Raw genomic sequence first — 17118 nt, 5'->3', positions numbered from 1 at the left:
AGCAAGAAAGAAACCTGTAAAATCCCCTTGAAGCCATTATGAGCAATGCTATCCTGATGCATTTTTAATAATAATTGCTTTTTTCAAGTCACAGAATGCCCTGTTGTCAACTCTGCAGCCTAATCACCACAGGCTATTAAATCAATTTTAATCTTCCATGCAGTTATTTGGATTTAGAACTCTACAGCCCTCATGTGGTAAAAACTGGAACAGGTATGCAATATTTAAACAACTTTATACCTTTTTCAGGCAGCTAAAATAAGGCAGCTCATAATTGTAGCTGAATTTGTGGTGTGTAACATGTTTCAAGATAAGATGTGCTGGAAGCCTAAACTATTTTAGATGTATGTTGCTGATTTATGAGTGACAGCAGGAAGGTTTCGGATCCCTACTACATCTAACATCTTGGCCATTAGTTACCTAAAAAAAGTTTCACCAACTAAAGGCCTTTTTCCCCTTTAAAGATCACTGCCTATCAAGAAAGTAAGCAGAGTATGCAATACCTGGTTAACTCTTTCCCTGCATACCTGATTCAAAGTACAGTCGTACCTCATTAGTCGAACGGAATCCATTCCAGAAGTCCATTCGACTTCCAAAACATTTGGAAACCAAGGAGTGGCTTCCGATTGTTTTCTGATTGTGCAGGTACACCAGAAACAATAGTGGAAAAAAGTTCGAAAACTGGAACACTCACTCCAGTTTTTGATCATTCGGAAGCTGGAACGTTCGACTCCCAAGGCCTTCGGGAGCAGAGGTATGACTGTAACTGGAAGAGACTGTGGCAGGAAGAGAACCCCTTTATCTTCATCTCCTCTAGCACCTAATGCAAAGTCAAGAGCCTAATTCCTTGTTTAAAAAAGCCGACCTATGAAAAGGTAGGTAAGGGAGGATTTTCAAATTACTTTTCAAAGTCTTGATCACCAACTGTATGGATAACCCCTCCGCTCCCAGAAAAATCTCTTGCAAATAAGCGTTCAAAAAGTATCATCTGTGGTATCTTAATGGCAATAGCCATTTTGATTCAGCTTTCATAAAAAAGAGAAATGGCACCCTCTATGAAACCTACAGAGCTCCTGCTAGAGGCTGGCTAGAGCTGGGGGACACAGAGGGGGCACATTTTGTTGCAGGATCCCACTTTTAAATAGGTCCACAAACTGTCTTAGAACATACCCAGGCTCCTGATACTAAAGTTTTTACAAAACTAATAACAGCCTTAACAGACTGCTATTCGTTGTTTATTTTCTCCATGCTTGTTATATGGAAATAGCTTGCTAAAATAAATATGAGTATTCTTAAATAGGAACAGATGAAATTTAACCAAACTTACCTTTTATTGGACTGAAGAAGTTAAAAAATGAGTCATTGGGTACTTGTTTAGTAATTGTTCTAACTGTGCCTCGGCCCTTGTGTTTTTGTTTCTTCTTTATTGTTTTAACTGTAACATTTTTCCCTTTCTTCCAATCAATAGTACATCTGGAGATGAAGAATTTATATGTCAGTGACATTTAAAAAGGAGTGTGTCACATTGAACATCTGGTAGCTTTTCAAGCCAGTGGTCAAGTCCTGTAAGGATAACGGCAGTTTTCTTTAGCACTGCTGCTAGAGTTAGTCTACATTGTGTGACATAATATTCCAATACATAAACCTATTTGAATGTAATAGCTCCTAAAGTTCTGCTTGTGGGAAAGTGACCTCCCTGCAGCTTTAATCCCCTTTCCCTAAAGTCTGCAACTAGAACAAGAAGATATGGCAGGTGGAATTGTGATTTTTCACTGCATTGTGCCCTGCTTGTAAACTCTAGTAGTTGATGGATTTTTTAAAAAGGGTCAGACTCTCCAAAATTAAAGCTAGTTGGATGGATCCAGAGACAGATGAGGAGAAGTCTGTTCCCCACAATGGAGTTTTCCTGGTCCCTCCCCCTACCAACATGGACACTGGAGTGAAGGGAGAAATGCCTTTCTGCTCAACTAAGACAACCATGGATCCAGGTTTAATTTAATACTTTAATCAAAGAGCCATAGAACTGTAGAGTTGAAAGGCACTCCGTGGGTCATCTAGTCCAACCTCCGGTGATGCAGGAATCTCAACTATGAGATATATGACCAACGGCCATCCAACCTCTGCTTAAAACTCTCCAAGGAACAAGAGTCCACCAGCTCCCGAGAGAGTCCGTTCCACTGCTGAACAGCTCTTAGTGTCAAGAAGCTTCTTCCTGATGTTTAGTTGGAATCTCTTTTCTCAGTGGTGGACCCCTATGCAAGGCCAAAACATGATGTCCCCTCTAGCCCTCGCACTGCATTCTCAAAGTCAGGAAAGAGAGGCACCGGGCTTTGGGAGGGAGGTATGAGGCTCTGGACAGGCGCTTATGGGACTTTGGGAAGAGGAAAGGAGGAGGAAGGACTCTAGGACCTTGTCAGAACCTCGCACCTACTTCCCAAAACCTGGCACCCCCCTTTGAGAAGGTGACCCCTTGGTTCAGCATCCAGTCTATGCAAACCACTCACAGCTGTAAATCCATCCCAGACTTTCTTTTAACTTAAATCCTTTGGTTTGGGTGCTATGGAGCAGGAGAAAACAAGCTTGCTCCATCTCCATGTGACAGCCCTTTAGATATTTGAAGATACTGGCTATCCCATCTCTTCTCAGTATCCTCTTTACCGGGCTAAACGTACCCAGTTCCCTCAACTGTCCCTCGTAAGGTTTGGTTTCTAGGCCCTTTATCATCCTGACCACCCTCCTCTGCACGTAGTCCAGCTTGTTAACATCCATCTTAAACTGTGGGATCCAGTGTGGTCTGACCAAGGCAGAAAAACAGCTTGTTTTTGCTGCTGCATCACATTGTTGACTCATGTTAAGCTTGTGGTCCTCTAAGACCCCCCAATCCTTTTCACTTGTACTACTGGCAATAGTTCTGTGATTGCTGATCCAATATACTACATTCTTTCATAACAACAGAAGTGCTTTCAGAGTGATTTTATATTTTGACCACATATATTTATAATGGTACCTTAAACTTCAGACTAGAAGCCCAAAAATGTTTAAGAATATTTTCTTACCCCTCACAGTCAACAATTTCAGGGCCTTCAAATGAAAAGGGATCCGTCTTATCTGGCTCCGACTTCATCTTGTAGGTTTTTGTCAGAATCGAATTAGTAAAATAGTCATTGGGCTCGAAGTAGAACTCTAATGTGAAAGACTAAAAGAGATCCATTATTGTTGTAAAGCTCCTAACTATTTTTGGCAGACAGAAGGTGATAAAGTGTTATTAGTAAACAATATTCTATATTGGCAATGCACCCTTTACAAAAATAAAAGTTCAGATCCTACATTGTAACAGTCTCATTTTACACTGTTCTATTAAAATGTAATAAAATATGAATAAGATAAACACACACAATAAATAATTTGGAACAATTAGTGTGCTATATGTTTTCTTGACAGGTTTTGTATTACAGCTATTCACAGTACTTCAACCTTATGTACAAAGTTCTGCTTTTTTATTTTTTTGCTTTTTTATTTTGTTGGGGGACAATGACATAAACATCCTACGTTCATATCTAAAAGCACAAGGGTTATCTATTGCTGTAGTCAGCAACAATGGCAGGGCAGGTAAGAATACCAGAGTATCAGATTCACCCCCCCCCAAAAAAAAGAAAATGGTTTAGAGAATGAGTCAAAGCATTTGAGAAAATCATCACATGAATTATTTGATTATATACTGCTCAACTGAAGAAATAATTCAGAACTAGTCACCAGGCATTTCCCCCACTCACTTGTACTGTTGCTACCTATTCCACCTTCTTGCCACTGTCATAATAATCAGCTAACATTTCCAAGCTACAAGAAAAATGGAGGGCAAACACCCCCACGTGAGCCAGAGGCAGTTTGCTGTGCAGGTGCTCATTCACAAGGAGAAGTTAACTGCTAACTTGTTCAAGAAAAGCATGAAACTGCAAAACCTTTGGTGAAAAATAATCCAAAATCAATTATCTTATTTCAGGTCTGAAAACCAGGAGAGAATTACAACTTTACTTAAGTAACCACAATATGGATAAAAGCTTCACTACAACGCATTCAAAGAACAGAAGCTTAAATATGTTCTAACAGAACTCTCACATATTGCTTAGTTTTCTAATGGCAAACTGCTCTTATGTGCCAAGTGAAGTCAAGAGCTTGGAGTACTTCCAGGAACAACAGGATGCCATATGAACAGTTATTCCAGCCACTGATTTCTGTTTATATTCCTAGAGCTAGTTCTCACTAGAGAGCAGATAAAAGCTTCTCCCACCCTCTTAAAAAGGTAATTCTAATCCTTTAACATATAAATAGAAGTAAAATGCAAACCCAGCATGTAAGATACTAACAGAAGACTGAGCAGTGTAACCAACTTAAAACTTTTCCAAGGAAAATCAAAGCCGAGGTTGTTAATAATGTGGGCTCAACTCTCTGAATGTGAAGCCATGTAATGCTACTGAGCACAACTTCCTCCGAGTGCTTCTATTAGATCAATACAGTATAAAACTCTATTTACTGGGCAAAACTTTTCACTAAGAGCAGTGGACTACTGAATAGTTTCTCTGAAGTGACCCACTAAGCAATACATATTTTTAGATACTTTCACTGCATGCAGCCCAACAGAAACAGCTCCCAGAGAACCTAATTCACTAATTAATGCCATTAAAATTCTAAATGAGGTACTAGGAAAGATCTGCATCTTCCCTTGCTCTGTGGAGGTTGCTTAAAACTGGTTCAAATATGTTAAGAATACCTTCCTTGATGGGGAAGCAATGATACAGAAGACTTCTTAACACATATTAAGTGGTTCTGTCAAGTTTTTCAATTCTTGAGTTATTGTATTAACTTGGTCCTTGAAGCAGAACAAAAGGATCCTCCTATTTTTTGGAACCTTTCCCCAGGACAGCAGAAATGGATTAGTTTCACTTTGTTGGTTGTTGCATGTAACATTTTGCAACAAAGGAAAACTAAAATACAGTCCCAACAACCCACCAATGGCAGAAGAAACCTATACTCACTCACCATACATGAATTAGCGGCACATCTTAAGTTTACATAAATGATTACCAAACCTATACTGAACTCTATCCCTTGCCGAGTTGTTATTTTGCTTATGATACTCGCGTAGACTGAAAATGAGCAAAACCTATGAACACTGACCAACATCTCTCCCTATTTTCCTTCCCTGCTCCATTTTTGTTTATTTTGTTTCTTTGCTGGTAAAGTTTTTGTTTTAGTTTATAAGAAACATGCTTCAATAAAGGATTAATAAAAGACCTAATTCAAGTACAAGCTCATATTATTTTAAAACATTGTTTCATTAATTGTCAGTAGGTGGTGCTATTATAACTGTAGTTTTTAATGCCTGATCTAATAAAGAAGTCCCCAGTGGGATATACAGCTGAGAAGTTCATCTTCTAAAGTGAAACTTGATACAATAAGATAAAAATGGAAATCCTCCACACTCAAACTATTAATGGATACCATGCCCCTCACAAGTTAAATCATATTAAATTCTTAGAAGTTAAATCATACTAACCATAGGCTGTCCTGGCTCAGAAAATTTTACTTTGATATCCTGCAGGTGCTTCAAAATTGGCTCATCATATTCCTAAACAAAAATGGTAAAGCTATGATTAAGATGAAAGAAATGGCTGGCATCTCATAAAGAGTCAAATGCCTCCAATGCAAGTTCTCAAGTTTCTTAGATAACATCTTCAATTTCAAGTTAACTGTTTCTGCTTCAGATAGTTCTTCAGCCAACTCTATATATTTACTAACACACTAACCCCCCACCCCCACTCCCAATACAGTTGACTCAATAATAAATGTATCTCAGAAGGTCAAGAGGGATATACGATTAGGTGTGCACTAATTTAAGAGGAGAGATGAGAGACCCCAATTTTTGGACAACACCAAGACAGCAAATAAGGAGAAGGTAAATCAAGAAAAGGCCAAAACAGGGACAGAAGTAGCTTACTGAAATCTGCAAGTTGTAAAGTAATTAGAAAAGCCCAGCAAAATTCTAACAAACAGCATGACAGTGGCCTGGGCTCACACATACATGTGCTGATGCAGGCTGCCCCAAAGTCCGTTTTCCTGCTTCCTGACTCTTGACATGCTGGAACAAGCCTAGACTTGTTTTGTAGTCCAAACCCATGAAAGCAGGTTTGGACAACAGTACAAGTCAAAGCTTATGGTCTGTTGCAGCGAGAAGTGGGAGACAAGTGAAGTGAGGACTTCTGAGCAGCATGAGCAATACTATTTTAATGTGATGAGTGAACCAGAACACATGTTCATTAATACTTATTTGCAGGCAAATCTGTCACAGATCCCTTTCCTGTTCGTATTTATCACTATCAGTTGGTATTTGAATTGAGATAGCATGACATGTAAAAACACTAATTAACAAACATCCTTTTTATAGGCATTACCTGTACTAATTCACTCAGCATATCTACATTTCTAAATATTGTGAACCAAAAATCTGGGATTCCTTTGGGATTTGTCTCTTCAGCTGCTCCTGCTTCTTTTTCTTCTATTACTACTTTATTTTTCACATCTCCCTAATAACAGAAAAGAGAGAAACTTCTTTAAAGGTTTTGGCCAGAAGCTAGTCAACAAATAAATTCAAAGTTGTTTGTAAAATGCAAATGCCCCATTTCCTAGGTGTTCTTTTAATGTTCTTAATGCAGAAACATTGTCATTATAAAAAGTATTTGCATCTAAAACAAAACTTGGGTGGTTGTGAGGCTAAGGGCTATAAGAGGCAAAAATAGCACTTTTAACACAGATTGGTATTGCTTTATTACACAAGTAAACACCTTGGGTCATACATTATATCTCATTGACACATGGTGATTTATGGATTCTGAAAAGATTTAAGTAAATTTGTATAACTTCTCAATATATATCATTGAAATGTATGTACTGTGACTGTGTATTTTGTTTATTATTATTTGTTAAATGCTACGATGGGTGAAAATATAACCTTGGGTGGTTTTGCGCCTATCAGTGTGGAAACAAAATGACACCCCACCCCCGGCACACTTGCCCTAAAAAAATGAGGCAATGGTTTCTCCATATTCTGGAGAGTTCCAGGGTATGCAAAAGTAAATTAGTCTCTAATTTAAAAAAAAAAAAAACAGCATCTAAAAATAGTTTAACAAAGACACATTTTCATTTTCTTACTCTCCAGAATGCCCCCTACCCACTATACAGTAATAAAGCACTAAGGTTTCCAAACCTGAACTCTTTCATACTTTGTAACTCAACTGGGAGAATTTCAGGAGGCATGCAGACACAGTAATAAAAAATAGGGGAATATTTCCCTTTTAGAGCAGTTCAGAGATTAAGATCACTGGAGGAGGCCCTCTCGCAGATCCACCAATCTCACAGGTTCTGGCAGCAGTAGCTTGTGAGAGGGCTTTCTCAGTGATGATCCTAAGAATGTGAAGCTCCCTTACAACACAGGTGCATCAAGTTACCCTATATTTTCGTATCCTCCCTAAAATGTGTTGAATAAAACTACTGCTTTTGAGTTGCTGTAACCCTTCCTGAACCTTTTGCTGAAAAGCAGGCAGGAAAGAGAAAAATAAAATAGATCAATAATGACGTGTCCCCAAAACGAAGATAACAGACATGCAAAAAATGCCTGCTTTTTCTCATCCTGGGTGTTACTGTAGCACTGGAATGGAACCCATTAGCAGAAGAGGCTGTCAACAGGTTACGAACAGTGCAAATGACTAGATCAAAGCAGGTTCCTGTCCAATTTCATTAGGCATGCAGCTATTATATGCAGCTATAGAAAGAGAAAAACTGCTAAATATCTTGGTAACTCAAGCTCATGATGTGCTCTGCTAGGACAGGTATTATTTTAATTAGATCACTTCATTAGGTTTTCTGAAGAGTTTACTAGAAATATTACACATCACAGCTTAAATTATTTTAGTAATTGTGTTCAGAAGCAAATTCTACTTACGGCAAGTTTTTCTTCCTCCTCATTTTCACTGTGCCATTCTGCTTCTGCCTCTGTGGGTTCAGCACCACCAGTGATAAAATCCCTTCTCTGTGTAATTAGTATAAAAATTGTAGACAAGTTAGAACATACTAAGGTTATCCAAGAGCACTGGAGAGTGCTGTGGAAAATGGATCAACAATGGTGGTTCCCATTGTATGCTCAAATGAGTTAAGGAACTGTATAAACTACTATCTCAGAAGTATTAGGAATATGCTTCATTTTTTTAAATCTAACACCCAAATGACTTTATCATCAAACAATATCTGAGAGTGACTTAGGTTTCTGGTATTTTAGATACTCTAACCAAGGTACAGGGCAACAAATATCCTTTGAACATTGTAAATTAAAGTAAAAAAGAAAACAAAACAGTTACTTTAGCTGAACAAAAACTAAATACACTATAATGCCTAAAAAGAGAAAATGAAGTGCCGATTACAGCTGTGTAGCTGCTGAACAGTTCAAACATGAAATTGACCAGGATCAGAGGAATCCTGAATAACTATACCATAAATGAATACCAGTATTCTAAATGCCAAAATAAGTAAGTATAGAATTAAGACTTAACAGTAAAGCCCTAATATAGTTATTGCTTTAGGTAAAGGCTACTAACAGCAGGAACATTAGTTTTATATATCTAGCAGCTGTCTTAGAGGGACCACTCTGCCTATTGTTCTCACCTCCCTTTTGTCAACACATGCTAAACACACACCTAAGTAGTCAGGCTTTGAGAACACTTCGGATAGCTATATGCAAGTTCTCATGATATAGATGACAGAAATAAAATAGCAACCACACAGTGCAAAGAACAACCCAGTTTTAGCCCCCTCGCAATGATAGGAGCTGTTACAATTACAGGAAGATAAAGCATAGTTCCACTAATATTAGTTAAGACTGCAAGGAAATTTACATGCCTTACCTTATCAAAGAGAGGCTGGTACAGGGCTGCATATTTTCGCTCTAAATCATGAACTTCTTCATAAAATTTAGCTTCTATATGGGCACATTTCACCTGAAGCTGTTTCAAGGCATCAATTCTTCTTTTTACTGCTTTTGGTAAGCTAGGAACAAAATTATTTAGAATTTACATAGCAGCAGCATCTAGCTTCCTCCACATAGTAAGATTTTCACTACTTTCCAAGTATCTCCAGAATTCAGAGAAATTTCCTGTCCCTCTCTAAGGCTGGAGGCTTTCCTTAACCTCAGGCTGAGCTTGCCAAATCAAATTAACAAATGTACCTAATAGTGGCAAGTGCATTTTTGGACCAGTGAATCTTTTACTTGTGACAAGTGGTGTTTCTCATTCTTACGTTTCAATGTAGCTGGAAGGAGTGTGAGGTGCATTATCAAGTCGCTCCTGTAAAGCTGCCAAGACTTGTGGATTCTGCATTACCTGGTCTGCTAACTTTTCTGTAAAAGAAGAGTTTAAACAAATCTCACTATAACGGTATAATTTTATTAGGCATTTATTTTGGCATCATTTCCACATAAAATTCAAACCAGGGAATTCTTAGATAGGGTATTGTGCTCCCAAAGGAACAATGAATCTATCTGGAAATATAAGATGTTCAAATTACAAAAGCTGTGGATGATGGAAATAAGATGACATTGAAGAAAAGTTCTTCAGAGGTACAAAGTACAGGTCAAAAGCTACCCATTCATTCAAGTTCCCTTATTGTCCCCAGCAACTTAAGTTGCATTTCTTTGGAATTTTAAGCAATTCTATCCCTGAAGGCCCAGTGCACAAAACAGAACATGTAATCAAAACAGATTTCTTACTCTGGGACCAGGATTAAAGAACCATCCCTATTCATACCCAGCATCAACTAGTTGCCCAAATATGAAGATTTTATCTCAGTTCCTGAAAAGATATGAATTCCAGAGAAAATGTGCAAACCTGGTGAGCAGTCTTCAAGAACCTTCTGATTTAGACCTTTGATGTATATGCAACATAACAGAAGGCACAAAGAAGTTCTTGGCATACCCTTTAAGACAGTGGTCACAGCTCCTGCTGCTCTGCCATCTCTGTCCACTAAAACATAACTTTTACCCAATCAGGAAGAGGTGCAGGAAGGAGCTATACACAAAAACCAGGATAGGATGCACAGCAGCAGCATAATTTCTCTCACCTTCAGAGCTTTTAAAGGGATAAAAACAATCTCTGGAAACCCTAACCACACACTCATTCTATATTTTAACATACTTTTGAAACATAGTATTTTAATCAGTTACCTTTTTTATCACCGGTACCTTTAGCAGCTTCCACAGAATCTGAGGCAGCATCTTCTGTTTTACTGCAAAAACATATTTGAGAGATATTTGCATAATATAATGTAACTTAAATCAAGTAAGCTTTGGTAAATGGGGTGGATCCAGGGTAATGCTCACTGGAATGCCACTCAAACTGAGTTGTTGACTAAAAAGCAGAACTTTTAATGATTCCTCCTTTCCTCTGTAGTCCATTGTTCCAAAGGGCTGCCCTTCTATTCATGACAGGATAAGTTCTGGATCCAACCCAATGTAAACTGGTATTTTAAAAATTAGTAAAGATATCAATTTCTTGTTGGCAGTTTTGACACTCAAATGAACTTGTACAATAGGCACTTAAAAATAAATCAGATTTTCAATTTTCCATTACTTTTGCCAAGATTGTACACAGGATAAAGGCTAAAGATGCTGTTAGGTGAATTATACTGCATTCTAGGTGTGTGTGGAAAGATTCCCATGACACATATTTCCAAACAGCTTGCCAGGAGAATTTCATTGGTTAGGAATCACTATTTCTAAATTTCCAACTTGAAAAGGCAATTGGAGAAAATTAAACTGTAACCCTGGTTTAAGGAGCTATTTGGCACCTAGCTTATATATCAAAGTTTCTAAAACTGGATGTGGCTCACATACATCATTTAAATAGCAATGCCCCTCCACTGGGAGGGGGGATGGTCCCCTCAAATATATTACTGAGAGGGCTGAAGGGATCTTGCTCCTTAGGAGTTGGCTCCTATGGCACACAGTATGGATGCCTCAAGAGACAGACAAATCAGGAGTTTGTGGCATGCCAGGGCAGGAGCAACGAAACCTAGTGTGCCTACCTAAGACAGAATGAGCTCCGCCTGCCACTCCAGTGCAGGACTGCATTCCATTCCATAGCTCAAAGCCACACCCCTTCCCACCGGCCTTCACATTTCTAATTAAGACCAGAAGGAAAAACATCATAAAACATGAGGAATTGCATATTTAACTGTACTGTACCCTGGAGTTGCACTCTTATATTTTCAGTTGGATTTTTATACACCTGCCAAGAAGTTGGACCACTACTGTTTCAGGACCTATTCTTCCTCTCTTGCTTTGTGAATAGTAGTTTGGCTATAACGCTAGTACACAATTTGAAGCACAGGTTCTAAAAATTCTCAGTAAGCTTCCCATGGGTAACTAAGAACAAAAAAAAAAACCCTTAGTAGGAAGGACCCACATGTTCTATGTTTTAAGGGTATCAAGAATGTACAATGCACCATCAACTGACCATCACTCCCTGACACAACATGACCCAGTAACGGGGCTACACAGACCTACCAATTTCACACAGATTAGAAGAAAAAAAAGCACAAACATTTTCAATTATATATTTTCAGAAATGTTTAATGCTTTTCAATTGTGTTGTTTTGCTGTTTTGTCATTTGCAGTGCTCCTCTGGGAAGAAAGGCAGGATATAAACTTAATAAATGGTGATCATCTCCTGACTCATTAGAGGGACCACGTCTTAACCAAAGAAAATTGGTATAGAAAATATGTTTTATTAAGTCCAGGGAAAGATTTTCTCAAGTACAGGGAACTCCCCATTTGCATAGTGGTTGTGCCGAAAACACTGCATGTGTCAGTGATCACACATAAATCAGACAAGCGCAAAACGTTTGCCACTAATTCTTAAAGACCCATAATTTTCAGGACTTTTCAGAACCTACCTGTTATCTGCCATCTGCGAGATCTTTTATCCACCTGTAAGACAATACAAAGAATTTAAAAGTATGCTGATACATTTCCAAAGCAACTTTCATGGAATAGTATTATTTTTGTATATTATTTTTACTAATAGCCAATTACAGCATAAACCACTTCTGAATCACATTTAAAAATGGTTTCAACCATCTTGTATTATGGAATGGACTTGCTTGTTATTTTCCACTGAAAGCCTATTGAATTGGGCTTAGCAGACTAAAAGTCAATCCTAGAATGTGTAAGATATATGGTTTTTTTCCCTTTGTTAACAGACATCCAAACAACAGTAGCATAAACTAAAATCCCTACGTTATAGTTCATATATTTCATTTTTGCAATACTAGAGGTAGAACTTATTTAGCCAATCACAATTTTTGAAAAAAGCTTAAATGAACTTAGAGCTTGAATAAATGCATCATTGTACATAGCAGAGTTGCCCTCTATTCTCTATTACTTTTGTAATGTATATAGATCAAATATCTCTATACTGACATCTGCAAGGAGTTGCTGCTCTTAACTGCATTCTAAGAAATGTAACTTTAAGAACTTGTGCTTAAGCATGCTTTTCATTCCTCCCTCCAATTTTTTCCCTTGTAAATAAATAAATAAAATGAATCATTTGCAAGTGTTGAAGAGAGAAACTCAAGAAATTACTCCTGTGGGCAGGATCAGAAGCAAAAGTGAGTGAAATAATGGGTGCAACTCTTGCTTTGTACGGTAGGGATACATTCCAACTACACAGAAGTTGGGGGTTTCTATACAAACACATGCCTCCATCCAGGCAAGGAAGCAGTATTGTCATTGTTATGCATTTGAGGGTCATGGCCTAGGCCACAGGCACGTATGGGGAACCTTTGGCATGCAAGTCAATCTTAGTCTGAGAGGCTATCTCCCCAAAACCACACCCATCTGTCAATCAACTGGCATCACTCTACTGCAGAGTTTTTCAAACTTTTCATGTTGGTGACACACTTTTCAGACACATATCATTTCATGACACAGTAATTCAGTTTTATTAGCAAACCAGAGGTTAAACTAACCCCTTATAAGAGTCTTAGCATGACACACCTATACACTGCAGCCAACACACTAATGCGTCACGACACACAGTTTGGAAAACTCTGCCCTATTGGGTCGGTGATAGCAGCTGACAGGTAGGGAATTCTGTTATGCATTGGCAGAATTCTATGTAGACAGAAATGAACAGTTCATCAGCTGAAGATGTCATGACATCAGAACTGACAAGTGGGTGGTCAATTCATATATACCCAGAAAGTATACTCATATATACTCTGGAGCGTGGTTTTAGAAAATTGTCCATATGACTACAGTTAAGTGACTTGGATGTCATATTGTAGCAGGTCAGCATCAAACCATATTTTGGCATTACAAGCATGAGTATCAGACTCATGCTCTTCCCTTTGCTCCACTCTGAATTTAAGACAAACCAGTGTGCAATTTCATCCAAAAAATTTTTCCTGAAAAAATGTGGGGGGGACGGGACACTAAGGATCAGAACTTATGGGAAGTATCTTTGCAGTAGCCACAATATATGGTAGTATATATGGAAGTAAAAGCCCACATGGAGCTGCAGCAGTCTTGCTCAGAGAACGAAGGCAGGCTGGCATGATGCTGGTCAAAGTTAGAGAGAGCCAAAAAGGCCTCACAGATCTGTTGCCAGCTTGTTCAAGACAAGTGCAGGAAGACAGTCTACAGGAGAGAGGTCCACTGCTTTGTTGAGCTAGGGTAAGGAGCCTACAGGGAAGGAGGGAGGCTTCCTCTTCTCACAGCTGGATTTTCTACAGCAGAAATGGAAAACTATTGTCTCTTGCTTGTTCATTGTCTGGCAATAGTGTTATCTTTTTACACACACACACACACAGAGAGAGAGAGAGAGAGAGAGAGAGAGAGAGAGAGAGAGAGAGAGAAAACAGCCCTTCCCGAGTGAAAGCTCTGCAAGGAAAGCAACTGGTTGGGTGCTTCTGCTGGACAGTGGCATAACACCCACCCACCCCTTTTAAGAGAGTTCATGTGCACAGTGTGTAATGGCTGAAAAGTGATTCTGCTGAAGCCTTGGTGGTGCTGCACGGGAAGGGAGCCTGGAGGGAGGAAACACCCTGGACTCTGGCTCTTTTTTTGTTTCTTTCCTGTGAATCAATGTCCCATGAGAAAAAAAGTGTTTCTCCACCTCTGATACACAATATCAAAACTCTCCAAAATATATTTTGGTTACATTTTAGCAAGGTTTAACAATGATAAATATGGTGGAGATTTAAGTTGTTGCTATTGTTGACAAAGAAACTCTTAAAAATCTACTGCAAATCACCCAGATTACTACTTGTAAATTCTTACCTACTTTTGTAGATTCTTACCTACTTCTGCCCACAAGATCACATGACAAACTGAAAAGCAGGTAAGAGCAAAAATCTGAAAGAGCCACTCATTTGGGAAAAAGCTATTCATCACAAATCTGGGCCAGCTCACTGTTTCATAAATTTAAGATGAAGTGTTTCTGACTTATGGTCAGAAAGATTAAGAAAACAGCTAAACATACTTTACACCCAATATGAGGCTGCTGAAAGAGTCCTCTCTCTCAAGTTCTCCCTGTCTTCCCATTTAGGATAATTTATTCCATGTTGTGACAATATAATACTCTGAGTTTCTGCCTTGCATGTTACTGGCATTAGCTGAGAGGGCGGGGAGGTGACAGACAATGTAATGACTGCATTAAATGGGATATGGATGAAGGATGGCGGGGAGAGAAGAACTTGATATGGGGCTGCAATTTTTGGCAGCAGTCCTGTGTCATGTGCAACACGTAGTTATGACCTCTGTAACAGAGCAAAATACCTACTTCAAAGATATAAAATATTAGAAGTACCACTTAGAAGCCCAGAAGACAAACATCAGAATATTTAACCATAATCACAACTTATAAGCAACCTCTAAAGATATGTAGCCTGCAAAGGTAGTTGAATTAAAGTTTACTGAATGGTCAATATATGGGACATAATTAAAAATAAAGGCACTTTACGTGAAGTTGCTATCAAATAATAAGACAAAGTTTGACCAATTCAGTCAGCAATAGATTGTTTCATAGATGGAATGCTAAATTCTACTTTGACTTTCCCCCATCATTATCCACACTGACAGCCAGTGTGTTATAGTGATTATAGAGTGTTGGACTAGGACCCATGAGACTAGGGTTCAAATCCCCACTATGTCATGAAGCTCACTGGGTGACTGTGGGCTAGTCACCGCCGCTCAGTGGGTTGTTGCAGGAATTATTTGAGGAGCGGGGACAACCATGTAGGCCACCTTGAGCTCCTTGGACAAAAAGATGGGACATAAAATGCAATAAATAATAAAAATAAATACAATAAATAAAATATCCATAGAATAACATTAAAACTACACAAAGTAGTTTAAAGAAAAATGTAAGTGACAATGTGTATTAACACCAAATTCTCAGTCATGTGAGGTAGAACACAATGCTTTTATAAGTATGTTTTCACCAACAGCAACAGTCAACAAATTCCAAAAACACTTGCAGAAGTATTTCAGCAAGGTGAATTGCCAGAAATCTGTAGGATTATGGTTATAATGTATATTAAATTAGATATCAGTCAACATGACCATATTTCAAACCTTTTATAAAGCAGACCCACAAACAAAACACGTTGTGTAGTGAATTGTCCTACTGTGAATGGAAGGGCTCTTTCCATTTACAGATGGGACCTTCTTCCTCCAGCTCCTCACAACACTTCCCACCATGTTTTGGAGGGGCCCCCAACCTTCTGCAGAATATTCAGGTGGTACAGAGGAATGGAAGTATTGGCAGGAATTGCTTCCACTCCCTCCTCTGATGGGATCATCTTATGGTGGGAGTTCTACTCATGGAAATCCTGAACACAACTCGGTCCTCATAGGGAATCAAGTTATACTTAATATTATGTAAGTGCCATAGTCCTTCACAGTAACTGTCCTGAATACCACCAACCAACAACATGGTGATCAACAAGATTCCTGAAATCTACTAATTTCATTTGCTTACTCATTTCAGAATTACTTTTGTAAACGTGTAGAACTGAGACAGATGCAATGTCCCTAGCGGAATTTGTAGCCAACAAAGGCTTGTTTGAACTAGGCTTTTTAAGGATCATATGCACATGTTTAGCGGAAGATGTAAACTTACATCTGTCTTTACTGCTATGCAACAAAATTAGCCACTTTATCTCAAAGAGTAACTGACAGCAAGTTGTAAGCAAAATATAATTTAGTTTCCAACCAATATTAATTTGGTTTTCAACAAAGGACTGACAGTTCTTTCTTTTCTTCCTTGCCCCATCAGTTACAATAGTACATACTTATTAAAAAGCCAGTCAAGTATGCAAAGAATTATACTTAAGAAGCAAGAGCATTTTAAGAGACCGTCTACACTGTCAGTCGAAAATAATTAAAGAAAACTGCTGGTAAGTATCTATATTTTGGGAGCCTTCCAAAAGTGGATTATTTGTTATAATTAATGCAACCACAATTAAACTACAAGATTTGCATCTTGTTTCATCAAGTCTTGTAGACTGGGCTCCTCTGGGAGGAAGGGAAGGATATACACTGAATACATACATACAACTACTAATTATTACTATTCATATGAACCAGAGAAGGACTGCAGTTCAGTTGTAGAACATCTGCTTTGCACCTAGAAGGTCCCAAATTCAACTATCAGCATTTCCAGGTGGAGCTGGGAATATCCCATCTGAAACCCCGAAGAGCTACAGCCAATTAGTTAGAAATAAATGTGCAAAACAAACTAAATGGCCTGACTCCATATTTTATTTCATAACATCTATATACTGCTTTACTGTACCACAAAACCCCTCAAATTGGTTTAAGATCTAAGATAGCTGTTTAAGTTTACTCAGATATAATTCCATAATGTTTAATGGGGCTTGTGCACACTTATTGGAGAGCATCTGTCATGAAGTGGGATTTAATTCTTATAATGTATAGGAGCTCATGGCTATCCAGCTGCAGTTGACTTCAACTCCTATCAATCCCCTGAGTATTCAAATGGGAGGAATCAAGAT

General features: G+C 38.4%; 1 protein-coding gene across 4 annotated transcripts in view; it reads right to left on the bottom strand.

The window, feature by feature from the left end:
• Positions 1-17118, bottom strand: part of NAP1L4 (nucleosome assembly protein 1 like 4) — a 33414-nt gene that overhangs the window by 14694 nt on the left and 1602 nt on the right. For 2 of the 4 annotated variants that reach the window (XM_083490355.1, XM_083490357.1), the window contains exons 2-10: positions 11995-12028; positions 10265-10326; positions 9343-9442; positions 8952-9093; positions 7997-8083; positions 6450-6581; positions 5555-5626; positions 3057-3196; positions 1328-1473 (exon numbers count right to left, since the gene is read on the bottom strand). In XM_083490355.1, coding sequence (XP_083346481.1) covers positions 1328-1473; positions 3057-3196; positions 5555-5626; positions 6450-6581; positions 7997-8083; positions 8952-9093; positions 9343-9442; positions 10265-10326; positions 11995-12008 — 895 coding nt within the window. In that variant the 5' untranslated portion in view covers positions 12009-12028. Of the gene's footprint in view, positions 1-1327; positions 1474-3056; positions 3197-5554; positions 5627-6449; positions 6582-7996; positions 8084-8951; positions 9094-9342; positions 9443-10264; positions 10327-11994; positions 12029-14380; positions 14431-17118 lie in introns of those variants that run through there. The other 2 variants (XM_083490356.1, XM_083490358.1) reach the window with 2 other exon arrangements.

This window comes from Podarcis liolepis (assembly GCF_965112155.1).
Source record: "Podarcis liolepis genome assembly, chromosome: 1".
NCBI classification, from domain to species: Eukaryota; Metazoa; Chordata; class Lepidosauria; order Squamata; family Lacertidae; genus Podarcis; species Podarcis liolepis.
Note: the sequence above shows the minus strand (reverse complement) of the source record. Positions and strands in the feature narration are given on the sequence as shown.